The following is a 27,571-nucleotide window of genomic DNA, read 5'->3' as shown; positions in this document are numbered from 1 at the left end:
TAAAGTAATAAGGTGGAAAAATAAAAATGAAAATTCCCTTCAAGAATGAAATGATAAAAGATTTCCTAGAAAACTACATCTGCAATTTTGCATACGATGCATAAACACCAGTCACACATTAAGAAGATAAGGTTTGAGCATTATAGAAGCGTAAAATATCCCACCATGGCTTAGATTAGACTCCAGAGAGTGATGGCAAATGCAGGAAATTTGGTATCGCAAAGGAGCTTCAATCCAATATTCATTCCATACAACTCCATAGATAAGCTCAACAACACCTTCAGGTTCCTCTCTCGGATTCACTCTTACAATAATGCCACTGTCACTGTCACTGCTTCTTCCAAAAGAAAGGATGACTTTAACTCTCCTTTGGTAACTCGCTATTCCCCCTCCTTAATTCCTTCATTTCTCTAATTTGTTCCAAACTCAAGTTTATTAAGGAGGTGTTTGTAGTATTTATTTACTTGATGTGGCAAAACGTAGATTGGGAAGAACACGAGCAGGGCTCCTCGGCGTTTGATCACAATATCACCTGGTGATGGCAGATATCACGGCGATTGGACAAGTGATTATCTAGTCTCTTTGCACGACCTAGACTTACAGGATTTGATCGAAGACGATGGTAACTCACGTAAGAACGCACAAGTTTTCATCAATCTCTCCGTCCAAAAGGTGCTTCCAAACATTTCATCTCGAATTGTATTATTTTTTTTTAATCTCCATTGGTGACTGGAATCAATAGTATCAGATTTTGAAGTTGATTGTTTGATTGTCAACACTTGTACATGGTAATGGCAGCATGCTAGCTTTGGTTTATCCGTGGATGGAAGAGTCACCACATCCTTCACTAGAAAGTGCAGCAACTGTTCTACTCCCTATTGCCGACAGGTATTTCTTTCTTTCAGTCACCACTATGTGTTAGTTAATTTCTTGGTCTGTGATTTGTTACATGCATTGGCAATGCAGTTGTTATTTATTTATTTTTGATTCAAATACCATGAATTGATACTTATTCACTGTGATATCTCTGTGGTTTTGTTTTTTCTATTAGATTCCTCTTATATTGATATTTTAGTGGGTAAGAGAATTTTGACCATAGCAAAACAACTATTCAATACAAAGCTCAGACGCAGTCTCGCGTTCCTCTTTTTTCTACCTGAAAAGCCTCGGGTTTCTTTACCAATGTGTGTGAGTTTGGGACAATTAAGTGCACAAATACATCATGCATCTACGAAATTCTTGGAATGAAAATGTGTTATTTGCATGCATAATGTTGTTGCAATTGATGTCTTGAAGATATATCATCTACATTGTTAAACATATTCTATGGTTCTATGGTTGACTCTGCATTCACTAATGGTTACAGATTGATGCTAAATTTAACGTATGGGTTCTTATAGCACCTAAAGACGAACGCAAGCAACCACTACTTGATATTGGAGCTGACCCTAATGTAACTACCCTCTTAAACCCCCACGTAATTTCATTCTTTTGTATCTCTGTTTATGGAGTTGCTCTAAATTAATGTCAATTTGAAAAAGTTCACCCATGCAATTCTCACGGGCAAATTTTGTTGTAATTTTTAGAACTATTTCAAAAGGCTCGTGTCTCGTTGTCTTTCCCATTTCTGGGTTTGGAGGAGTTTTTCTGTAAGAATTTATGTAAGCAAAAGGAAAGTAAAATTTACATATGCTTTTAAACCTTTTAATTTTAATTTATAAAAAAATATTTTTTTATTTCTTTATTCATATTTTTCTTTTCTAAGAAGTTTTTATACACAAGCTCATCCAAACCATTCTTAAATTATTTTAAAGTTTTTCAAACTTCCAAGTAATAGAGAAACTCTTAGAAACACTTGCAAGTTATATTTAAAGAGACTCCTAGCATATATCAGAAATTGTGGGTTACTTAAGTTGCCTGTGATGTTTATTATTAATTCCAAATATATGTTAATTTAACTATTTTATATATATTGGATTTTGGTCTTCTAAATTGAAAAGATAACATATTATATTCACTTTTGATGTAAAGTGAGTTAGTATGAGGTACCTGAAAGCAAATTAAGGGTCAATATGCTCGTTTTATCACTTCAAATAATTCACCACCATACTATTAGCCATGAAAGTAGGCCAGAGATGGTAGACGATTGCAGTTCTACCTTAGCAACAAAAATATTCGATAGTTCTAAATGTCAAAATTTGAGGTTAAAATGTCGTGAATTGAATTTTAGAACTGGTCTTAAAGCAATATTTCAATGGATATAGCTCTTTTTACATCCTATTTTAAGGAGTGACAATACCTATAACAAACTTTTAGCCACGAGATGATTTCAAATCATAACATGTTCAATACTAATTAACACAGCTGTGGAATTTTAAGATAACTTAAGGATAAAGTTGAAAGAGATGATAAGCAAATTTGTGGATTCAAATCTCCCATATTTGTCGATAGAAAAAAAAAAAAAAACTGATTAACACAGTTATTCATTCAATACAGGTGATATATGTTAGACCTGGACACGAAGTTGATCTGGATTCTCTTGTACAAGATGCCATTCGACTAAACTCAGCAGTAAAAGTATAATAATTAGCAGTATTGCATATCATGTTTTTACATGTTGGGTTTTATTTTTTATTTTTTATATTTATTTTTAACTTTGCAGGACTCTTGCTCGGAATCATGCGAGAAAACTGAGGGTACAATACAATGTAAGCATTTTTCGTTACTATTTGAAATTTTCATGGCGATCAAGAGGTTGTTATTCATTACTCTTCTAATGTTTTGTAATACAAGGAATAGTACCAAAAGCAACCTTGAAAAAAGAATCTAAGATATGCTTATTAATGATCTTGATTTTTATTTTTTTCAGATATAACTGGACAAAGTCAGGCTTCGGTTGATAAAAGGTGGTCTAGACTATTGGCACTAAAGAAAACAAATTTATAATTTATAGCATAAATTAATAACTCTCATGTATACAATAATCGTCAGTTTGCAAATAGATTGTATGTATAATGTATTGATGAATAATACCCTCCTTTCTGATGGGCAATACCATTACTAATGAATGTTTCAAATATCTGTTTTACTTAGTCTTGCATGTGAATACTTCTGCACACATTAGATAATATAGTGAATGACAAAAAATACATTAGACTCTCAAAAACAAGCGACACTCTTATAGGTTTAGCCAGAGTCCCATCCGAAGTTGTTTAAAATGCAGGATTTAACATCTCTTTGATGAGAAAAGAAGAAAAAATTTAAAATCATGCTTGAACAAGTGAGTTGGTATAGCTAATCAGAAACAAATATCAAAATTTGAATTCTCTGCTAAAATCTTTGCTGAGTTTTTGATACTGTTTAAGGTGACAATACCAAAATTTCAATAGAGAATCTATACTCCAAATATCACTCTGTTCTATTTCCATGTAAACATTGAAAAACGACAATTCAGATTTGAATTACCCATTACAGGCAGCTGAAAATGCTATCATATAGAAAATGTTAATGATCTCAACAGTCAGTATTCATACAAAAAATTGGTAATAATTTAATTTCAAATGTCATCCATACAGATTAACAGACGAGCTTTTAACGAACAAGATCCACATGGAAGAATCACTGATCCAGGTAAAGTATCAACACTGAGTATAGATATCCCACTTCCCTCCCTCAATAAAGAATATCCCATTTTCTCCAATTCCAACGAATCTACAGAAAAGTAATCACCACATCGGCATTGATAGAACAGTTCCAATGCTTCTCCACCATCTTCAACCATCATATCGTCTAACCTTAAATCCTCGGCAACTTCAGCAGCCAAGAAATCCTGTCTTGTGCTTCGCAGCTCCTTATCATAACACGAGCGAGAGCTTGAATCACTCAGAATTTCCCATGCCTTCTGCACTTTCAGAAATCTCTCTCCATCTATTTCATTGCTGCTGGATCTCTCTGACGACTTCAATAGCTTATCAGGATGTAAGCTGAGTACAGCACTGCGATAACTGGTACGAATTTCTTCATAATTTGCATCTTCTTTGACGTTAAGAACCTTATAATGGGTTTCCTGAATCGCATTCTTGTCTAGAATCATTTTTTGATGTTGCTTCAGCTCAAACCACCCACAGAGAAATGTTGTCTGCGTTCAACACATAAACATCAGAAGCAAGCAAATAGTCATAGTAATAAAGGTTCTTCCAAAAGTTTCCTCCTCTTCAATTACATCACCCATCACATTCGCCACACACTTACAACCCTAGATTCAGTAAAAATGAGGATAAAAAAAAATATTACAAACAAAATGTATGCTCACATTTATACAAACATGGAATCCCTAGAGGAATAACACATAGCAACAATTCCTTACAAAAATATACACAAATTGAAAAAGGAAAGGGTGAAAGAATGCATTTAAGAAAGAATGAAAGAAAAACAGAGTAGAGAACAGAGAGCTAAGAGAGAATATACATGTTTACTACGAACAAATTGATTACAAAAAATCAATTTACAACTAAAAAATTTACACACACACATCAACCTGTCAGGGTGTCACAGAAGGTTAAACATTCAGTACAACTGAATTATTATTACCCAAACAACCCAGGGAGAAGCACATCACAAAAACTAGTTGTTGTAGTTGCAGAAACCAAAGCCTTGTAAACTCACTCTAGAATCTCATACTTTCCATGTGGGACTCAAGCCCCATACAATACAATAGAATGAGATGTTGAAAGTTGAAAAACGGAATTAGAATGGACTTGAACAGATTACTTTGGTTCTGTTAGTACCATCGAAATCCTACTTTTACAGGGTAGAGAGTATTATAAATAAAATAAAATTACCCCAACTTATAATTTCTAATTAACTCAAGATTATGCCACCAAAACCTAAGTTGTTCTGAGAAACCAGAAAAAAAGAAGAAGCTCAGCAGTCTTGAACGACGCCGTTGGAGCAGACAAATAATAAATGCGAGTACGCACCCGGAATCGGAATTGGAACCAGAGATGATCGATCTGTGATTTATGACCTTTTTCCGCTGCTTTTCCTTCTGCAGTTTCAGCTACGTTCCCCTCTTCTCCAACACCTTCTCTTCCTTTGTTTAGTTAGGTTGAATTTAATATATATAAATATTTTATAATGAAAATTTTCTCAATTTTTTTTTAATAAATTAAACTAAAGTAAATTATCCATGTCGTTCTGAAGAAAATTATTGTGTTAAATATATATTAAAATTGAAAATCGACATATATATATATATATATATATATATATATATATATATATATATATATATTTTCTATTTAACAGGAAGCTAGCATAATTTAATTTATTTCCCCCTCCTAGTTATATCGATTATTTGAATTGCGAAAATATCATTCCTTGTACTGCAAAATCACAAAAAATTGTATATATCAAAATATTTGGACGTGGAAACAAAAGATTTCCCGCATTGTTCCATTGTTTCCCACTATATTCAATGTCTCAAATCTAATCGTATAATTATATATAATAAATAAAGGTTATATAAAGATTAAGAAAGTGAATTTTTTTTCATAATCTTATATAATAAATAAATTTATTAACCTATATAGTTATTCTCTAAATTAACTGCTCTTAGATTATATCTATTACGAGATCATATTTCACTTTTTTGGTTTTATTATGCTATATTTTACTAGATTTATATCATTCAAAATATTTATTAATGATTTATTTAATCGTCAATAAAAAAATACTTTTCTAAAACAAAAAAGTTCTTCTATTCTTATTACTAAATTTTAAAAATTTCAAAATAATTTTTTTCATAATTCTAAATCTTAAATTTTAAACTACATGACATGTTTCAATGAGAAAATATTAAATTTATAAATCTGGAAAGCCTGCTAGAATATTAAATTTATACGTTGGTTGATAAAACCACTGTCTCCAAGCTTATTATTAAGCATGAAGGGATTTATCAAGGAAATACAAGAGTTAAAGAGACAAATGACATTACAGCTCAAATAGCTGGAAAACATGAATCTCTGGTAGTAGTATTAACATAACTCGGGTTTGACAAATACTACATAAGTAATCCTATAATAATAGGATTTCCATGACAAATCGTACTGCAATCTTATCCATTTATATGTCTGCAGCAAGGAAGTTACCGGACAGTGCTACCTGCATCAAAATAAGGAATGATTCGTACATACTAAAAGAAATGACACCAATTGAAGAGAGGGAGAGAGAGAAAGCAAAGTACCTTCTCGCCCAATTTAAAGGGAGGCAATCCCTTGTAAGGACAGGTACTGCATCTGAATGCATCTCCGAGTCCACACTGCATATTAAAGACAAATTTGAGGACATACAAGTGGATTTTATAAATTCCTTTCTTTACTAGGTGAGGTTGCCACCTGAATTTAGAGGGTTATTTAAAGCTCACAAACTCAGCAAGCTTTCATAGCTAAATCGAAAGAAATGGCAATAACATTTGCATTTCTTCCATCCATAAGCTTCTATATCCACATTCATGAGCTATGTGCAACAAAGGAAAAAAATTATGATGTAGCACTAGCTCTTATATTTCATGATATTTAAGTTAGGTTCCATGAATTGGGGAGAGAGGTTGCTTTAATGCTTCTTTGCCTCTAAATCATCTGAATTATTACAAAAAGCTAACAAACCAAATTGGGAAGCTATTAAACAGGTCAGAACTTCGATGCCTAAAATGTGCAGAAAGCAAAAATGAATTCTTGTTGAACACACAGCCTTAGAAAGCATAAACAAACTATATATTACAAACGGAAAATAAGTAACACATACACTGCCACAAGCTGATTGAGGATTATTAATCTGTTCTGCTGTCAATCCTAACTTCAAAACTTTTTCCTCTTCTTCGGCCCTCCCACAGGTGCAATTTTTGCAGGCTTTTCTAGTACTCCCAATTTCACAATCACCTATGGCACAAGCATGTCAGCTAAGAACCTAGTATAACACAAAATACTAGTTGTAGAACAAACTTAAAAGGTGTTCCTTACCTGGTGGTAGCTGAGGTTTCTTCAAATCTTCTTCAGTCAAAAGACTATCTTCATCTATAAGATCCGAATCAACATCAATTTGTATTTTAGGTGAACTCTTTATCACCTTCTTTAAGGAAAATGATGAACCAACTTTCCATGAGGGCTTTTTAGCTTTGACCTATGAGCAATACAAAGCATATTGATTCTTATAATTTGTAAGAGGGCAAGAACAATTAATTAGGAAAGAAAGAGAAAGAATGATTGATGATTCTAGACCTATAATTCACTATTCATACCATACAATAGAAAGACAAATTTGCCACAAGGACACGGAAGATCATGATTGAAAGTAGAAAAAAAAAACTAATGAAAATTAATAATTGTGCTCAAACTGAGAAACCTATAACTTCACAATAATAGTTGCCAATAAAAATAGACTGGTTTTAAGACAGATGTCAGGCTATTGTATTCTGCTGTACAACACCAAACACAAGAAAACAATAAGAAATAGATGAATAGAAGAGGCATAGGATAGGAAGATTCCAGTTAATGAAACTTACACCAGTTGATTGTAAAATTTGGGTTTCTGAAAACCCTGCCAGCAATAACTTGCCCTGAAGATCAGATATTATCTACAAGGATAACGGGGAAAATAATCAGACTGTGCAATAAAACAATATCAATTCCCCTGGATACAATATAAGACGTTATTACCTTATCAAATGACCCCACAGTAGACTGAGGTGACTTGCGAATGAGAATTATACCACCCACTTTTAACACTCTAAGGATTTCTTGAATCAGTTGGGCCCCAGGACAATCACTTGACAACCAGATTAAAATAGCAGAATCAACAGAGGAAGACTCCACTGGCAAATTGCCTGAAATTTGCAATCATAGGTGAAAAAAATGGTTACAGTACAATAAAATATGATATATGTGTGAAATGGAATTGAGCATTTCCAATGGAAATGTGAATTTGCATCCATGTTCTTTAAAGAAACAACAACTATTGGTTGACATGTTTAAAGGAATTGGATTGGACAAAAATACAGGAAGGACTGGCTATTTCCAATTTTGTTGCAGTTCAGGCATTTTGTTGCCTAAACTAAAGGTTGAACCACCGATCTGTTGAAGATCCAAAGTAGATGTAGCTAAGATATAATATATTTAAATTTGTCACTATATACTGCTGCGGATAAACAAAGAAACTAAGAAAAACCGAGCAGTCAATGACAAGAGAGAACAAAATACCATAACTCACCCACATTTTGACACAATGGGGGATGTTCTCTTTGACATAAGTATCATTTTTCCTTTTTGGTTCTTATCTGATCAACAAACATACCTGGAGACCGGTTCTTAATATCTTGGCTGTTATTGACATATTTGGACTTGCCTAGCATATTGAGTTGAAATGGTCTAACCTAAAAGCATGTTGATATGTTTCTATGTTTTAATAAAGAATAAACTTTATTATAATGACAATCAAGCCGCATTATAGCATTAGACAAGGCTTTGTTAACTTTATTGATGGCTTGAAATTGCTATTCTTGTATTTGGACGTTGCCCTGCTTGAACAATAAGAACCACTTCAGAACCATGATATGGAAATTCAACGAGTCTATAAAGGAAACTGATTTTTTCATCTGAGAGGACAGGAACACAATCTGAACACGTCAGCAGGAAACCAGAAATACAAAGTAATTCAACTCCTGGGTCTGCTTACTTTTTCTAAACTAATGCATCTCAATCTGACGGATAACAAAAGAGATTCAGATTATGGATTCATTGAACTGGAGAAAATGTGAACAGAAACAAGTGAAATAAGGGCCACCATAACCACCCAAAACAAGATGGCAAGATCAAGTGATCAATAAACTACACTCTACTGACCTAATTCACTATTTTGGCAACTACATGGATCAAATGGGTAATTAAAGTCATAAATTGTAAACTCATTGGATTTAAAACTGATTCAATAAAATAGTTAACTTTGGTGTAACACACAATTGCATTCCACCTCCTAATTTCCAGCTCCTACAACTGGAGAGTGTTTATCCAGAAGTTCATTAAAAGAAGGCCAAGACATATTCTATGCGAAATCAGTATAAATGATTAAACTGAAGACGTGCATACAGATATGCAAACAAAGAATGAAGAATCAATAGAATTACTTAAGAGCGAGGCAGATGTAAGAACTAGAGGATCCGATTCCTGAACCCCTTCATTGCCAAGTTCTCTAATTGCCTCAAACACTTGACTGACTGGAAGAACTGCTCCATCTGTGAAAGCCAGGACAGCACCGTGTTTCTTTGCACCATCCTGCAAGAATCAAAACTTAAATTTAAAACGTTGAAAGATAAAGATGCTCACGTTTTTCTATCCCCACAACGATAACAACATAATTTAGCAAGAAAGAAAAACGAAAAAGAGAGAGAGAGAGAGAGAGAGAGAGAGAAGAAGATGAAGGCATAGTTTCAAGTATTCCAACACTGGAATGAAAAAGTTTGAAGCATCAAAATTGGTCTCGGTAGATGGAAAACAAGAAATGAAATCATAAGAGGAATTCGAACGTGCGGGAGAAAGTGTGAACGTAAAAAAGACCTAAAATCAAAGAAAACAAAGGAAGCTAACATGTTATTAGAGAGAAAGATAAGAAAAGAAGGGAAGAAGAGGGAACGAACCATTCCGATGCGAAGCAAAGGCAAAAGCAACCGCAGACAATGGAAGCTTCAAGAAAAAGAGCAGAGTCGGTGACTGCGGAAACAAATTTCTTAAACTGAAATTAGGAGAAAGAAGATGCGGGTTTTAATATGGAGAAGGAAGGAAGGAAAATCGTGCAAATCACGTGAGCGTGGTAAACGTAATCACTAGAGATGGCAAATAAACCCGTGCCCGTGGGTATCACCCGAACCCGTTCCCGTTTTGACGGGGAATCCCCGCTTTGACTGGGTATGGGTATGGGTATGGGTAATACCCGAAATTTTCAACTGGGGATGGGGATGGAGATGGGGATATATATATACCCGCCCAAATACCCGTCCCCGCTTAAATTACTAAACTATTTATAATTTATTAAATAATCTAAAAAATATATATAAATAAATAATATATTTACACATAAAATATAATATAATATAATATAATATAATATAATATAATATAATATAATATAATATAGTATATATACGTATAAATAAAATATACTTTTATATATATATATATATATATATTTACACATATACACGTAATATAATATAATATAATATAATATAATATAATATAATATATATACATAATAATATAATATAATATATATAATATATACGTATAAAACAAATTAATCATTTAACTAGTGAGATCTTTTATAAACAAATTTATAACATTACAAATTTATAAAAATTTAAAAGAAATATATATATATATATATATATATATATATATATATATATATATAAAAGCATAAAATATCTACACATATACATATAATATATATACATAATAATATAATATATATTATTATATTTATATTATTATATAATATAATATAATATATACTTAAAATAAATATATATCTATATATATATATATATATATAAACATAAGATATCCACACATATAATATATATATATACATAGTAATATAATATATAATATAATATAATATAATATAATATATATATATATATATATATATATATATAACATATTTCTCATTCTCTTTGTTTTTTGTTATATAACATATTGGCAATTGCTTCAGTTTTATATCCAAGGTACAAGATGGACATGTTAGAATATTATTTTTATAAATTGTATGGTAATGATTTTGATCTGAAACTTAGTAGGATTCGTCAAATGTGCTATGATTTGGTTTTGGAATATCAATCAAAAAAGAATGAAACTTCTTCTTATAGAGCTACATTATTGGAGTTGGGAAAGGATGTTGATAATGATGCGAATGAATTTTTAGAGTTTATGGCAAAAAAGAAAAAATCTAGAACTACAGTTATGAAAACAGAGTTGGATTATTACTTGGAAGAAGATAATTTGCCGGTTACACAAGAATTTGATATCCTATCATGGTGGAAAACAAATGGGTTAAAGTTTCCAACCCTTCAAGCAATTGCAAGGGATGTTTTAGCTATTCCAATAACAACTGTAGCTTCTGAATCTGCTTTTAGTACTGGTGGTCAGATATTAACTTCTCACCGTAGTCGACTTCATCATATTACTATAGAGGCTTTGATGTGTACAAGAAGTTGGATATGAAACTCAAACCATCTAGGTAAGTTACTCAAATTTATTAATACTTTTTGTTAGTATTTTTTGTGAATTCTCATCTAATATTCTACATTTGGTGTTTGTAGGTGTTAAAAAATTAAAAGGAAAAGATGTTCTCATGAGTGAAAATGAATCTGATGAAGAAGGTACATTATATTCTAGTAATTAAAATTTTCAATTTCAATTATTATATCATATCTAATTTTTCATTTTTTTTCTATGTGTAGGTGGATCGAATGCAAATGAAACCACTGATCATTTGTAAAATTAATAAATATTTTGGTTATTATAAAATTTTAGTAATGTGTAATTTTTTAGCTTTTATATAATTATTTGAATTTTATTTAGTTGTTATTTGATACTTTAATTTGAGATTTATACTATTATAATATTTTTCTTAATATTTGACATCATGAAAATCAAAATTAATATTGAATATTTTGATAGTATCATGATTCCGTTGGTGTGATTTTTAAATTTTTTTTATAAAAAATATTTAATTGATATATGGAACAATAAAAAAATGGGTATGGTATGGGTATAAGAAAATACCCGTTACCCGGTGGGGATGGGTCAAAAGTTGTATACCCGTTAGGTTTGGGGATGGGGATGAATTTTTATTATGGGGATGGAATCATGATACCCGTACCCGTCCCGCCCCGTTGCCATCCCTAGTAATCACTGATCAGTGACCATATTAAAACCCTCACCTTCGGTAATCGGTATCAATGTGCACTTAAGGAAAATCAATGTGATTGTTATTTACCTTCATGCCTTTAAAAAAGTAATTGGTTTTAAATTATTGTTAATTTAAAACGACAACTTTCTTTAAAGACAATGGATTGTAAATTTTCATCAAATAAATTTGTGAGGATGTTTATACTATTGTATTATTTAACTATAAGAAAATATGTAACATTTATTTGATTATATAATTCAATATTAAGATTTAAAAAATATTTAAATATAACTTTTCATGAGTTGGAGAAATACATGCAGTAGAATTCTAACTTTTTCCAATATTTATTCAATTAAAAAGTTAATTATTCATTATAATTCTATTTAATACACTACTAAATAATCAAAAAATAATAATTTTATTTTAATTTTAATATGTGTAGTTTAAGAACTAAATATAAATATAAACATAAATAGTTAGTGGATGTCATTCTATAACCAATTGTGAGTGTTCACAGTTTGTAGATAATTTTTTTGAAATTTACTTTTTACTAATATATTTTGTTTTTTTAAATATTGTAAATATTTTTTTAAGTTCCATTAATTATTTTTAATAAAAAAATTATGTGATAAATTTTTATTTTCTTGTCACGAGAAAATAGTGAATATAAAATGTTTAAAAATATTTATTATAAATTTCCAATTAAAATATTCGATAATGACTATAATTATAATTTAAAATTTTTAAAGATATCAACACAATTTTTTATCAATATCAATAATATATGACACATCTGAATTAGAAATATCGTTAATTATTCACCAACCCTGATAAGGTTAGTGATTGAGCATAAATCAATCAAAGAAACTCATACAGAAACAACAAAACAAAATGTATAATAGTAAATCGACCAAACCAAATGCCTAAAAAATTAAAAAATTAGACAGTCCAAAATAAATTATTTCCTTACCACGTTTAGAGCACTATAAATAAATTTAAGATAACATAAGATGCAGAATAAAAAAGTATTAAACTTATATGAACGTTCATAGCTTTTTTATATATCTTGATATACCTACACCTCTACATTTTTCCGCCTAATACAAATAATTTATTCAATTTAATTCATAAAAATGCATATTTATTACAAACATCACTTTGAAGATATGAACTTTTAAACATAACCAAGTATATATGTTAAATATATAGCGCAACTCAAATAAATTGAATAGTTAAAGTGAGAAAGTTTAGTATTTTTGCTTTTCCAGTAATCTTTAAAGCATGTGGTTTGAAGGAGGGAAGAAAATGATTTGAAGATTGAGAAAAGATATGGGGGCACTGCTCTCAATAATGTTGATAGAGTAGACAGTATTGCGAACTTGATTCAATGCAATATATAATTCTGCTCTAACATCAAACTAAAGGGAGAATTGATAAGAGTAAGAAGAGAGGAGTTACAGAAAGAATTATCTTCGGTCGTGCGATCTCCCAGATTCCAATGGATATTTGGAAGATTCTAGAGAATTTCTACCTTTAGCATCAGTATGTTTATCTTCCCTGGAATCATGAGAATGAGATGCCTTTTGACGCCGCACCATATCTTCTGCATACCGCCGCCACAATGCTTCTCTTTCTTTTCTTGGAACTTTGTTATATCTTGGATCAGATTTTAGAACTCGCTTAGCTGTGGACCAAGAATTTAGCACTGTTTTTCCATCGTCATTTTCATGAGATGCAGCATCAGAGGTCAATACTTCAGCTAAGAGAACTCTAAACTCGTGAGCACATCGCTGACCAAATCACAACGATCACGGGTGTTAAGAGTGGGACATATAAGATAAGCGACACTGAAGGGCACTCACGTATATATGTATATTATACAAGTAAACCATAGAACCCAGGGTCTCATATATTGTTCACTTACCTCCTGAAGCATCTTCACGTGTTCCCGAAACAACTTTTCCGTATCAGAAGAATCAAGTTCAGGATTAGTTGCGCGTCCTTGAGGATCCTTTTCTAATTTAGGTTTCGATTCCGTCCATGATGCCTAACAACATAGTACGCAAATGGAATTAATTTTACATTGATGAAAGAAAATCGGATAAAATTTAATATCAATATTAGCCATATTCCTAGTAAATAAGAAAATTACAAGCGAGCAATCTTAAAGCAATCAAGTGTCAGAAAAACTCACTCGCATTAATCTAATTCTTATCTACTTTCTAATAAAAGTCCTTAAATTCAAGATGGTACTGTACTGCGGTGAATTAGAAGTGGGAGAATAAAACTGAGAAGATATCATTATTCAAAACAACAGTGTGGTAAATCCAGAGGGACTACATACATTCTAATCCTTTCAGATTGCGGGATACTGTTAAGTTGATTATTAAAGATTTTGAAAACAAACTCCGTAGCCCTGACACAAAAACGAAATCTATACCAGAGGATCTTTGATTGTCTCCACCAGTAAAGCTTGAAAAGAAGTAACTGCCTCCTTTCTTCGAATTTTTAGTCGCACCCTCTCCATTTCCTGTTCTTCTCTTTCCTTCCTTTTGCGCAGCTCTCGTTCTCTTTCCCTAAGCTTGTCCTGTAAAATAGTTTCAACTTCCTGTAACTTGATTCATAATCAATACATCACAAAAAGAAATGAAAATGAGTTGTTATAGGAGCACCTCTAAATAAAGATAAATTGGCAGAAAGGTCAATTTGGTCCTTGGAAGTATATATGAAGGTTTCAATTTAGCCCTAGAATTTATATAAATTTAAATAAAGTCCCTGAAAGTAATATCCATCTCTCATTCATCTTTAATTTAAAGTAGGTTCTAGCATGTCACCATTAAAATGCAATTTAGTCATTGTATGTTATCATTAAAATACAATTTAGTCTATATATGTATGGATTAAATTGCATTTTAATGATAATATGTAGGGATCTATTTGAAATGAAGGACGAATATTTAAAAGGAGGCTACTTTCAAGGACCAAAAAGATGATCCAATGAATATAATAACAAGCAAACTCACGTAATACCATAATACAGACCAATATAAAAATGAAAAATAATGAAGAAAAGACACTTCAATACCAGTAATAAAAGTCACTATGATGAAAGTACACTTCCAATGACCTAAAAATGTATAGTTCAGCAGCCTCTATGCACCATGAATATACACGGCACCAATAAAAATAATAATGGGAAAAAATGTAGATGGCAGTTATTCTCGTTTCTATTTAGCAACTTATTTGCTCATTAAGATAGGCAATCGTTGCATATTAACCAGCTGTTACCTGCTCCTCCCTTTTAGCTTTGGTCTCTCTTTCTGCCGCATGTTCTGCAGCTTTCAGTTCAGATAAATACTCATTGAACAAACCTTCCCTATCCTCATGCCTCACAGATTTATATCTTGGGTCATCCCTTAAACTTTCTTTAACCTGTATCCACGGAAGATTATAGATTAGGAAGAATGAGTAATAGAAAAAGCGAGTAATACATACGCCACATTCAAAAGTATGTACATGTATACTAAAACTTGTCTCTAAAACAAGTTAATTATCAAACTATACCCCTTGGGAGTACATTAACAATTTAAAGTTGAAGCTTGTGAGAAAATGAGAAGGGAAAATTTTCTAAACGTGCTTGGATTTTTCTTTTTTTGCCCAGCAGAGTGAACTTGTTTAAATTCAGGATCATTACAAAAATAATCGATGCCAAAGAATTTAACGATAGAAGAATTTAAGATACCACTATTACATAAGATTCATTGATCCTAGCTATACCACGTATATATGGGCTACTTGAAGAAATAAACATCAAAGAAGCTCTTGTTCTCCTAAAACATTCCTATTTCCAACACTTGCTAACATATCCTACTTTTTTTTAAAAAAGAACATAATAGAAAGGTTCATTCAGAAAAAAAAGCATATTAGCAAGTCGTTCCCAGAAGCATCTCTATAGCTTGCTATATTCCTAAAACCAATTAGGAATATACTGAGCCCCTGTACGAGTGAGACAGTGATATTTAAATAAATAATGATTATTGAGAAAATCAACACTTGTTTTTATTACAGCCATTATCTTTCTCAGTAACATGGAAAACAACGTCCCCCTGTCACATAACCCAAAACAATTCATTCAAATCCTTGCGAAAATCAACGCTTGATTTTGTAAAAGCCAATATCATTCTCAGTAACATGGAAAACAAACTCCTCATCCAGCTATCACATAACCCAAAAATATTTCATTCAAATCCAATAAAAACACAGCCACTCGTGAAGTAAGACTCAATTTTTGTTCTCCCTCCTAGTTTTTCAGACATCAACTCGTGGAAAAAACGAATTGCCAAAATCTAACATTTACAAGTTAAGAAATAACTCATAGGGAGACAAAACTTAAAAATGACATAAGTTCGCATGTTTGTGATCTTGAAAGAAAATTAAACATTATCTTATACCACTTAATACGTTTTGAATTCCTGCATCTAAGTAGCAGAAAAAAAAATATGTCAACACTAATTTATGACACATACCCTGGACCAACGTGAGCTGAAAGATATATCTCCTCGCTCTTTAAGCATTGACTTAAAACTGGCTGCAGCAGCTGCACGCATTGCTTGTGTCTTTTCTTCAGCAGCTTTCTTCAAAGGAAGCACTCTGAAACACAAATAGGAACCCGTCAACCAGCATTCTGTAAAACCACATTTGATTAAAAAAAAAAAACCATCTACCATGCAAATTCAAAGAGTTCAGAGGGCATAGGACACACCCACAGTGAATCCGAGAGTCTGTCATTAGCCTACTAACTGCTGACTCAAGTTGCTTTCAAGGATTACAACAGAAATCATTTCTCTGTCTAGGAAAAAGTTCAATATTAATGCAAATGAGGATCCAAACCAAAGCAGTACATATACACACAAAGTTAAGAACTTATATAGAGGTGAGAGGACGTAATGGAATCCTTGAGCAAGGAGGTTAAGGCAAGAATGGAACCCTAGACAAGAAAGAAAAAGTGAGGCTGCAGCTGAGACTCAGTTGTCCAAATGGTGTTTAATGTATGAATTTTATCAATCTTTACTTTCCATAAATATATATATATATATATATATATATATATATATATATATATATATATATATATACACACACACACACACACACACACTCATCAACAGCCCTACTACCAGGCAAGTATATATTGATCACTTGCATCTAACATTTTCAACCAATATTTTTTATCTGTACCAATTTAAGCTGAACAACCTTAACATTTTCCTTCTTTTAACACTATCAACCTGTAAGCCATAGAAAGCAGAATAGCACTAATCAAAACTCATTCCATGCAGTAGCCTGCCTGGATCCCATGAGTTCACAGCAGATCAATAAATAAATCCTAGATCCTGGATGATGCTTAATTTAATCAATAAATTAATATGTATAGCACAACTTTTAAAATTGTCATCAATCATCACAATTTAGAGGTTTTTAATCAAACAGTGGCTACTTTGTAGATATTCAATCTCTTCCCAGGTTGAATACTAGAGTAGAGACACCATAAACTTGTTTGCCACTGGAGGATACTACCATAACTCAATTAAAAAACAAGCTTATTAGGAAAAATTAACGAAGTATGGACCTTCTGTACTCTGTATGCCCAACATCCATGATGAATGATCAGAAGATTCAAGGAAATAAAAAGAAAATGACCTATTCGATTTCCATGTTAAGAATGACAGATAAAAATACAGACTTCCAGACACAACTTCCACAAAGCCTCATATGATGTGTATAATGGTTTGATATGACAGACCACCTCGGCTGCCAGCCTAGGAGCTCCAAAAGCATTATGACTAGTGTGAAAATTAATAAATCAAATAAGTAATATGATGGGAAGGATGCTGCAAATGTGAAAACATCACATCAGAAAATGACAGAAACCTAAATGGAATATCCTATCAAACTGTGAAGTGGCACCTTTCATTCAATAAATGCTCTTGTTCCTTGCGGTCCAATGCCTCAAACCGTGGATCATTTCCCCATTTCTTCCGAAAAGTTTGATAATCAGTATTGTAGTTAATATCCTGAAAAAAAAATCATCTCGTATATTCATTTAGAAGTTCCACAGACTGAAGGCAGTTAGATTTTATCGTGGAACAATAACTAGTATGAATACACATCAAAACAAGGCAATGTAAACCTCTGAGGCTTCATCCAGTAATTGTTTAAATCCTTCAATTGCAGCCTTCTGTGCAGCACGCTTTTCTTTGCGTTCTTCTTCAGCACGAGTTTTAACATAATGCTCAAACAAGGATCTCCTTGCAGAATAACTTGGAATGGCCTGTCATGACAGATTACATATAATAAAAAGCTTGTAGATGACAACATAAAGAAGCCAAAACATGGAAAAAAAATTGAGATACAAAAAAAAGATACAATATTGGGGACAAGACATCTTTCAAAAACAATAAACAATTTTAAAGCTAGGTATATTGTCTCCAAAAGTTTTCTAGCCCATATGCATGTACATTAGAGAACTGTCCCTAATGAAACCATGAGCCGAAAACCACAAGGAGGCCATAGATGATTACCACATTTCATAATTTTTAAAAGAACAATTTAAAGATGCACCAATTTTTACCTTTCTTCCCCCCAAAAACTAGTTAGTGGGAGCAGCAAACTCTTAAAATTGAAAGAACATATAATGTTGTTAAGGCTCCCAAGGTGAAACATTTACATACATGTATAACATTAACAACTTACTCTAGAATCAATTACACTAAACCACGTTCTATACAAAAAATTAGACTTTCACACAATGTTCTTGTATTTGCATTTGCACTTTTTTACAAGTGAAACGACTAACTTACACATGAATACCATTCCAGCAATCACACAGCGTGATACAATTAAGACAAAGTTGATACAAATTCCAGCATTGAAGAAAACTGTGAGTGAAGAACTTACGTAAAACTATAAGAGTCCTAGTTGAAGGAAAGGCCACTGGTTCCCAATAAAAATATTACAAAATATTTAGTTTCAAAATACCTTAAAACGTGGATCAAATACTATCTTTGGCAATTCTTTCTCCCATTTTGAGAATGGTGCCACTCCTCGCTCCTTGAGCATCTCCTACAAAATTTAAGACACAAATAAACACAAATTATTCGATACAAACTAAAGTGAGAGTGAATCATGGTTCACGACTTTTTGTTGCATTGGTTACACACAGAATTGATTTAAGACAAACACAAAAAAATATTTAGTAAGTCTTATTTTATGTAAATTTTGGCAGACTATATAGTTATGTAAAATGCAGTAAGAAGGGGTTCAATTTAACAACATAAAATCAATAACTTCTTTTTGTAAGTGATATTTGACATATTGCTGTTGTTACCCTGGTAAGATGAATGACATATTGGCATTACTTTTTGGCATGTTTACTGTTTCATCCATCTATACAAGTAAATAATAAAATAACAATAAATATTCTTACTGATACATACGATTTAGGTAATTCGATATGCTTTATATCCATTATTTAATAATAGAAAATCCTATTCGCTGAAGAAAAAGGCAAGCTAATCAAAGGAGGGAAAATAAGGATTCCTCACTCCTTCATAAACTACTAAGAAAGCTTGCCACCAAACACAAATAATAATTAGTTGGAAATACTAAAATAGCTTTACAAGTTACAATCTTTACACTTGTCAACAAAGGAGATCCGCAGGGTGAACAATATAAAAAATAAAATTTGCACTGAAGCATAATATGAATAGAGACCATCATTCCCCACGACAAGCCTTTTTTTCCTAACACAACTGAAAAGGAATTATAGCTCAAAGAAAACCTAGACTAGGAGGCACCATGACTCTGGAAGAAAGCAAAAATCTGAAATACTTCATCCAACAATTTTAATTTTAATTTGTCACAGAAATGGTACCATACAGAATTAAATTAAATACAAATATACAGCAATTTAACAGTCTTTCAGATAAACTACTTCGATTATACAAACTGTAAAAACAATATAATCACAAACACATTGCAAATAACATACAAAGCAAACAAAAGTATCATTGAATAATAAACCAAGGGTGAAAGAAAATGCAAAGCAAGGGCGATACATTTCGCATGATAATTTTAACTTATTTACCAGCCAATAATGAAATCAGGGCAGCAGGATTAAGATTCCTCATAATATAAAACAACATAAAAGAACTACATCGAGTCAAAGAAGAGACAAATTTACCTTGAATTGAATGATGCACTCCTCCTTTGAAGGCCCACTGTCTTCATCTTCAGAATCTGAAGATGTATCAGAAACATTAGCAGCACCATTAGTATCTTTTTGTTTATCTTTGCTATTATCTGCTTGCATGCCCTTAGAGGTAGATTCAACTGCTTTTGAACCATTTGATTCAGATCCTGTTTGTACTGATGGCGCAGGAATAGAAGAGGAAGTAACAGGTGTTCCTGAATCCTGCAATTTCTTCTTGATCAAATCCAAAGCCGATGATGGGCTCTGTAGATTGGAGGGTTTAAGAGCTGCAGCATCACGACCACCAGTATTAATAGCAGGAGCATTCAGAGTAACCATTCCAGACCCTCTATCAGACAAGACATTAGTATTTGGAACTGACATTAACTGATCTTTTGTAACATCACCATCTTGTTTCTTCTTCAATTCAGCCACCTCGTTTGGAATTTGCCAGCAGCTAGTCTAACATAGAACAAAATGACAAAAATAAGCAATTTAGAAAACTTAAGCTATTAGATGGATGTTTACAGTAATGTAAATAACAATTTCGAACACAAGGTAAAGGCAACATTATGATTAGAATGTAACTTGGTAGTTCATCCCAAATAGACAGAAGGAGACTGGCAGGGAAACAAGCCAAACTGAGACAATAAAGTTGATTGATTTGTTAATATAGAAACCGTACCTTGGTTCGATTGTTGTAGTAATATTTTTTTCCATCACTGGTAGAGACCAACAGCCAATCAGTACCAGGCAAATCCATCCTATTACAATAAAAAATAATAAAAGATGAAAAGATAAGATTGTAAATCTTTGGTTATAAATAACATTTTTTTATAAACAACAATATGCTAATAGCATTGTGACAACAACTTAGAAGAAATTATAAATGTAAATGGAATATACAAAGGTCACCTAACCCATTAACAAAGAATCTCACAATACTCCTGGAAATATAGCAAGACACCATATGCAGTTTAACTTCTAGCAATTATGATTTCTTTGTAATCTAACAGTACTGATAGAGAAAATTCCTTTGAATCAGATTAATTTTTCTATAGAACCCTTCCAACCAATCAATCCATATCTATAGATGAGGCATGAAACTTTCTTAGGAGCATTGGATGCAGTATATTCAATTCTTCACCAAATATAATTTGTGGTCACAATCACATTTACCCTATGAATGCAGAGAAAGAACCAATGAGAGAAGACATTGAAATTTTGTATTTGATTGAAGAGAATAAAAAAAGGGAGAAATACTAAAGAATCAAATTTTTCTCTTCAACTCATAATGCCAAATTGTAAATTAGCACACAATTTTAACAAAAATAATAAAGCAGAATAGTTATTAATTAACCCTCCCTTTCGTTAATCATTTCCTTCATTTTAAACATCGTGAGAGGGGATCATCATTTATCCTCCCCCCACCCCCCCGGCACATAGTTTTACCGGCTTACCACTATCCTCTATCCTTGCTACCCAACTAATAGAATCAAACTATAAAATTGAAATACACCTTCTCTGGCCTCTTAAAACAATGTCAGAAGGGAAAATACAACAATAAAAAACCGGCATAAATTCAGAGTTAGCGTGATGAAATACAAAATGATTTGTACAATAAGATGGTTTTTACCACCAAAAGATATGCAACGAACTTACATTGAAACTGGAGTGGGCTGAGCAGAAACTTGGTGAGGCTGCACACACATCCAAAACATCAACAAACCGAATTAAGATAAAAGAATATATAGGCATAAACCGAATCAACACTACAACATATGATATAGCAGGTGGTTTTGGATAGTAAATAAGTCATCCAATATGATTTTCTACAGTTAGAAGTTACAGTTTTAGTCTACAAATATAATGCATCCAACATGACTTTGTAAAGTTAGAAGTTACAGTTTTAGTCTATAAATATTAGGTATCCGAGGTTTTTCCCATTGGTTAGGCTATTCAATATCCCCATCTAAAATAATTAAATATTAGATACAGATAAATAAAGAATTTTTGTAATGATAGATGTTAGAACACACTCCCAAAAACAGAGAAGAAAAAAGGGAGAGAGGGAACAAGAGATATAGTACTGAAACTGAAATTTTATCTCACATGTATGTATCACAATACATCATTACTATTTACAGCACAATAACAAGCAGTTAGCTAACAGCCCACTTACTACCAAACCAACATACAATACTAACTGAATTATCCACAACAATAAAAACAATGCATAAGCATAAAAACTGTATAAAAAGAATATTTTTTAGTTATGAAGGACACAATAATGTAGATCCGCCAATAACACAGGTACTGAGTATAAGTACCTCCCCCATAAATCCAGCAGGTTTATCATATGTTGATTCTCCAGTCAAGGCATTATAATAGTATATAATTCCTGCTTCAGTCTTGTGGGCAGTCCAGGCCTCTAATTGATCATTATTAGCAGCATCCTCATTCTGGGTGACAACAGCATTTAATTTCTTTTTATCATCTACAACCACAAAACAACAAATTTTATATATGAGATTTCCCTTTCCAAAACATGTCAATGATAAAATGCATTTAAGAGGAGCAGTAGCATGGCATTGTGCATACCAGCTGGCCCTGAAATAACTTCTGTTTGCAAAGCAGTTGTTCCCCTTATATGATTGCTGGAAGCAGGTGTAGAAGTGCCACCGCCACCACTCACAGGTGTAACACCAGGAGGTTGAGAATCAGGTATTGGAACAGCAGGGAGAGTAACACCACGTGCTGGAAATGGAAAGGGGCCAGGAAAAGGAGCAGGGTATTGTAAATATGGGGGCCTAAAGACACCACTCATCTGTGGGGCCTGTAACCAAAGTCCCTGAGGGGGAGCAGCCATTGAAGGCATGGATGGATAGGGTAAACCTTTTAGAGGGGTAGTAGGATCCGATGCAATGGCTGAAATTGGCATGTTTGGTCTCGGTAATGCCGCTGAGGAAGAATCTGTTCCTGTAGATGGAACAGCAGGATTGATGGATATTATAGAAGTTGATGTTAATCCAGGAGGGCCAGGATTTCCTGGAGTAGGCATTACAGGATGCAAAGGAAAAGACATGGCAGTGGGCATCCACGAAGTAGTTGGACGATAATTAGGATCAGAGGGAGGCATTATCGATGTAGAAGTATGAGCAGGGACAGAATGTGGATTACTTGACGTAGATGATAATTTAGTAACATCCTGTGCAACAGATTCGGAGATTTTCTGCAATAAGTAAGTACAAGTAGAAGGAAATAATCATTTTTGGCATATTTTACTGGCAAATTATTGGTGTACAAATTACATGATGGCAATCTTCATTACCAGACACTACGTGATATCCATGCTTCATTTTGGGTTGAGGGTGTACATATATCACCCATTTGAAACCAACAACATTTCTTTGTTATCTACTACTATTGCATAAAAGCCTGAAGCAAAACGCGGCACAGACAGACCCCATTGTGCTATTATACATACATCACCATGCACTATGCCACCAACAAAACTTTTTTCTTTATCTTATAGCATTAAAGTCTTGTGTACATTAAAGTTACTTGCACTGTACACTTCAAGCACATTTCATTACACTTTAGTATATTTGCTGTCCAAGTTAGATCCGTCTTTGGCCAATGAACACTTAGTTCATTTGAGCATTTAAAGGTCATTATCATTGTTGTTTAAGTAGAAACTTCAAAGTGAAATGGCAAGGGAGATCAAAATAAAGTGACGGATTAAGAGGTTTTGATATCCACTGATAACTCGTTGCTTGGTAGTTTGAGGAAAAGCTCACTTTAAATTCAGTTTCACTGTACAGGGGAATAAAGTAGTTGCACTCCACCACTTTCAACTGTTCCATATTGTTGCCAAATTTATCATGTGTCAAGCGACAAATCATGCCAACTCAGACAAACATATCTAAGAGTTTCCACAAATTTCCCTAAACTAAGGAATCACCTAAATCCATTCCTTCTCTCTAATTAATCTTGAAACTTGCACTCTACATTTTAAAATAACAATAGAGTAAGGAACTTACACCACTAGATTGAGTATGCTGCTGGGTGCTAGAAAAAGCAGCACCACTCTGGGGGACATTATATGAAAACGAAAGAGCAGCATGCGACGACACACCAGGAACTGGAGGTTGAAAAACTACAGGGTTTACTGTTGAATTGGATTTTATCACCTGCATTAAAAAAAATAACAAATATAACCAACAGCGTGATGAGTAAGAACACGCCACCGTGATTAAAATACAACACTACGTCACCAGAAGCCCATTCAATCATAAACCTAACACTAAAAGCAAATAACTCCGTACTAAACTGACATTATGTGTCGATGACTGCTGCGAGCTTCCCGAAGCATTAGCATTCTGAAGAACGCCGTGAGGAAATGGAGGTGCCGAAGCCGGTGCCGGAGCTACAAACGCAGTTGCATTAAGTAATCTTGAATGACCAGTTGCTCGAATCGACAGAAATAGCATTCGATAAATCGAAAGCATAAAGGTAAAGTAGGTTTACCGGTAGAAGGAGTTGCATGAGCGGAATTAGGGGTAGGAGAAGCCATAGGAAGAGACGTTTCTCCGGACACAGGTGGCTTCGCCTCCTGCGGCAACCACGCCGGCGAAGCCATTGAAACCGATCTGCGTTCACAACAATTGACATTAGATGACGGAAGCAAAGCAACTAACGAGAATTCAAACAAAGGCGAATCGTTAATTAGAGAACGAAAGGAATAGGGCTGCGAAATTCGAATGGAGAAAAGAAAAATCGATGCAAAGCAAGTAAAGAATGAAGAGAAGACGATAACGAACCAGTGTGAGAGTGCGGAGAAGGAAGAAGAAGGCGCGAGGTAGAATTTGGACGGAAACAGTTGAGAGCGAAAAGAGGAGTGAGTGAGGGAATGTTTTGTTTTGAGTTGAAAGAGAGGAAAATCGAAATGGGTTTGGTTTTATGTATGTGTGTATATTTTGGAGTTAGGTTAGGGCTACCAAACCAAGCTTGCTTCCTCGGACCATGGTAAGTCTTGTTCATATATCATAATTTTATTTCATAAAAACAATTAATAACTCTTTCTAACTAATAACAAATGACAATGCAAAAAGAGTATATTTCTCCTATTTAATCACCAAAGCATACAAAATTGTGAGGGTTAAATATATTTGTGACTACTTGATTTTTATTAAAAATTGTAATTAATTTTTCTTTAAATTTTTTGATCAAATTTAACTCCACAATTTTATAAATGTGTGATTTTAATTTGTTTAATCAAATTAATTAAAGTAAAAAAGAATTGTACATGTAGCAAAAATCAAAAATATATATAATAATTCTCTTCTAAAAGTATAATTATGTTTGGTATAAAAATAATAAAAGAATATATTAAAATAAATGTGAATTTTAATAAAAATAAAGTTTTCAGTATAATATTTATATAAAAAATAAATTTGATCAATTTGAAAATAAACAAAATTGGGACTGAATTTAACAAAATAATGAAAAGTATGACTAAATTGAACGAAATTAACAAAAGATGAGACTGAATTGAATATAAGTCACGAGACATTGACATGTGATAATGACACACACTAAATTGACATGTGACAATAACAATAACTTGACATGTGACACTGACACTCTCACATGTTACAAAACGTGGACAATATTTTTAATATTTTTAAAATTGAAAAAATTAAAAATAATTTTTAAAAAATTAAAAAATTTTCACCTTCCGTTAAAACATATGTAAAAAAACTGAACGAAACAAAGTTTATAAAATTGGAACCAATAAAATATTTAAACTAGAAAAAAAACAAGTCGGATTCTAGAATTAGAGTAAGAGAAATAACAAGACTTTAAATTTCTTAATATAACTTATTTTATGACCCTTGCACAATAATTACCATAATAAGATATTGTAACAATAGTAATTCGGTATTTTCTCAAACATAGTTATCTTCTTCTTGATGCAGAGCTTTTTGTCATCAATACAATTATGCCAACTTTTAATTCCTTTTATATTTATTAGCGAAAACATAAGAGATAGCGCCTTTTGAGTTCAACTTTTTAATTTTAAATTTGTTTAAGACTAATAAAAGATATATAATTAATATTTAAAATAGTCGTTAAATGTAAAAATAAAAAAATAAAATATATATACAAAATAAGTTTTTATAATAATTATTAAAGACAAAATAAATTTTTAGAATAATAGTTAAAAATAAATTATTTATAAAATAATTAATTTTTTAAATAATAATTAAAAAAAATTGAAATAATTAAAAAAAAGTTTTTTTTATATATTGTTATAAATGACCGTAAACTTTGTTTCATAGGACTTATTTTTATTAAATAATATAATTTATTGTCTTTAAAGATCTACCTTCCTAATCAATATTTTTTTTTTTGAAAGATATAGTTTTACGGTTTGATTAATTTTTCCTTTTTTATTTTATTGATATATGTATCTAAATCATATCTTTTTAAAATGATATATGATTTCAAAATAAAATTATTTTACATGATAATTTGTATTATTTTAAATGAATAAATATTGATGATTTAATTTGTTTGCTCACATTTAAGCTACAAGGGACCATGCACGAATGGAGTTGTAGAAAAATAATATAAGCAGTATTCCATAACAAAAAAATAGGTTAAAATATAGTATAGAAGGGTTAACCTTAAACTAAATCAGATAACTTTTTTTTACTCACAAATAAAACAGTACTGTATTGGTTCTTAAATTCTTACAACGACCAGTTTTATTAGAAATTAATAATAATTTATAGAAAGAATAATATTATCTTATGTGTATAAAAAAGTTTGCGAAGTTGTTAATTAAGATACTTATCGTTAACTTAAACAACAGAATGAATGTAATTACACCCTTGTTTGAACCACCTTAGTCCTAAGTTTGATATTTATACAATAGTCCCACATTGTTTGATAATACACAACTCACAAGATTATCTTAATATTTATAAAGTATTGAAATGGTAAACTCATTTAACCTTATGAATCTATATTTATATATCATATACACATTGATGTAAACATTATTCGTTTATAATTTTCAATACAAAATATGTTATGAGTTAATAGTTGAAATAAAGAGAAATTTTTAGCTCTATATAATATATGGTTCAAAAATTTTAAAATATTATTTTATATGTCTACTACTCAACTTGTTATATTATATCTTATACATTGTGCAATATTCTGTTTATATTTATCATATTTAACGAGTATACATATTGTTTATATATTTTATGTTTTTATTTTATTTTTAACTGTATTAAGTCATAAAAAAATTATATAAATGATTTGTTTATTAAATATAACTAC

The 27,571-nt window shown here is 31.9% G+C and overlaps 4 protein-coding genes across 6 annotated transcripts; 1 reads left to right on the top strand and 3 right to left on the bottom strand.

Annotated features, from left to right (window-relative positions):
* Window positions 1-76: 76 nt before the first annotated feature.
* On the top strand, window positions 77-3,088 carry LOC114169052 (large ribosomal RNA subunit accumulation protein YCED homolog 2, chloroplastic). Of its 2 annotated transcripts, XM_028054069.1 has the most exons (7): window positions 79-372; window positions 484-672; window positions 799-888; window positions 1,367-1,453; window positions 2,497-2,577; window positions 2,663-2,708; window positions 2,870-3,088. In XM_028054069.1, the coding sequence occupies exons 1-7, from the start codon at window positions 193-195 to the stop codon at window positions 2,944-2,946; spliced, it is 750 nt and encodes a 249-aa protein (XP_027909870.1). In that variant the 5' UTR covers window positions 79-192; the 3' UTR covers window positions 2,947-3,088. The 2 variants fall into 2 exon arrangements, with proteins under 2 accessions (XP_027909871.1, XP_027909870.1); XM_028054070.1 differs by lacking the exon at window positions 1,367-1,453 and having other exon boundaries at window positions 77-372.
* Window positions 3,089-3,508: 420 nt separating this feature from the next.
* On the bottom strand, window positions 3,509-5,112 carry LOC114168807 (DPH4 homolog). Its single transcript, XM_028053763.1, has 2 exons — window positions 4,980-5,112; window positions 3,509-4,138 (listed from the first exon to the last, which is right to left on the bottom strand). The coding sequence occupies exon 2, from the start codon at window positions 4,091-4,093 to the stop codon at window positions 3,557-3,559; it is 537 nt and encodes a 178-aa protein (XP_027909564.1). The 5' UTR covers window positions 4,094-4,138; window positions 4,980-5,112; the 3' UTR covers window positions 3,509-3,556.
* Window positions 5,113-5,861: 749 nt separating this feature from the next.
* On the bottom strand, window positions 5,862-9,872 carry LOC114168231 (anamorsin homolog). The gene is made up of 8 exons (XM_028052979.1): window positions 9,689-9,872; window positions 9,179-9,326; window positions 7,716-7,882; window positions 7,562-7,633; window positions 7,020-7,179; window positions 6,805-6,938; window positions 6,245-6,319; window positions 5,862-6,162 (listed from the first exon to the last, which is right to left on the bottom strand). The coding sequence occupies exons 1-8, from the start codon at window positions 9,689-9,691 to the stop codon at window positions 6,124-6,126; spliced, it is 798 nt and encodes a 265-aa protein (XP_027908780.1). The 5' UTR covers window positions 9,692-9,872; the 3' UTR covers window positions 5,862-6,123.
* Window positions 9,873-13,273: 3,401 nt separating this feature from the next.
* LOC114169353 (pre-mRNA-processing protein 40C) lies at window positions 13,274-25,166 on the bottom strand. 2 transcript variants are annotated; one of them, XM_028054488.1, is made up of 17 exons: window positions 25,039-25,166; window positions 24,746-24,867; window positions 24,553-24,644; window positions 24,259-24,408; window positions 22,817-23,447; window positions 22,546-22,712; window positions 21,878-21,915; window positions 20,901-20,979; window positions 20,207-20,677; window positions 19,003-19,086; window positions 18,155-18,295; window positions 17,932-18,038; window positions 16,491-16,614; window positions 15,253-15,396; window positions 14,405-14,551; window positions 13,889-14,011; window positions 13,274-13,754 (listed from the first exon to the last, which is right to left on the bottom strand). In XM_028054488.1, the coding sequence occupies exons 2-17, from the start codon at window positions 24,855-24,857 to the stop codon at window positions 13,431-13,433; spliced, it is 2,934 nt and encodes a 977-aa protein (XP_027910289.1). In that variant the 5' UTR covers window positions 24,858-24,867; window positions 25,039-25,166; the 3' UTR covers window positions 13,274-13,430. The 2 variants fall into 2 exon arrangements, with proteins under 2 accessions (XP_027910289.1, XP_027910290.1); XM_028054489.1 differs by having other exon boundaries at window positions 22,817-23,423.
* Window positions 25,167-27,571: the final 2,405 nt, after the last annotated feature.

This window comes from Vigna unguiculata, chromosome 11 (assembly GCF_004118075.2).
Source record: "Vigna unguiculata cultivar IT97K-499-35 chromosome 11, ASM411807v1, whole genome shotgun sequence".
NCBI classification, from domain to species: Eukaryota; Viridiplantae; Streptophyta; class Magnoliopsida; order Fabales; family Fabaceae; genus Vigna; species Vigna unguiculata.
This window is presented reverse-complemented; position numbering and strand designations above follow the sequence as displayed.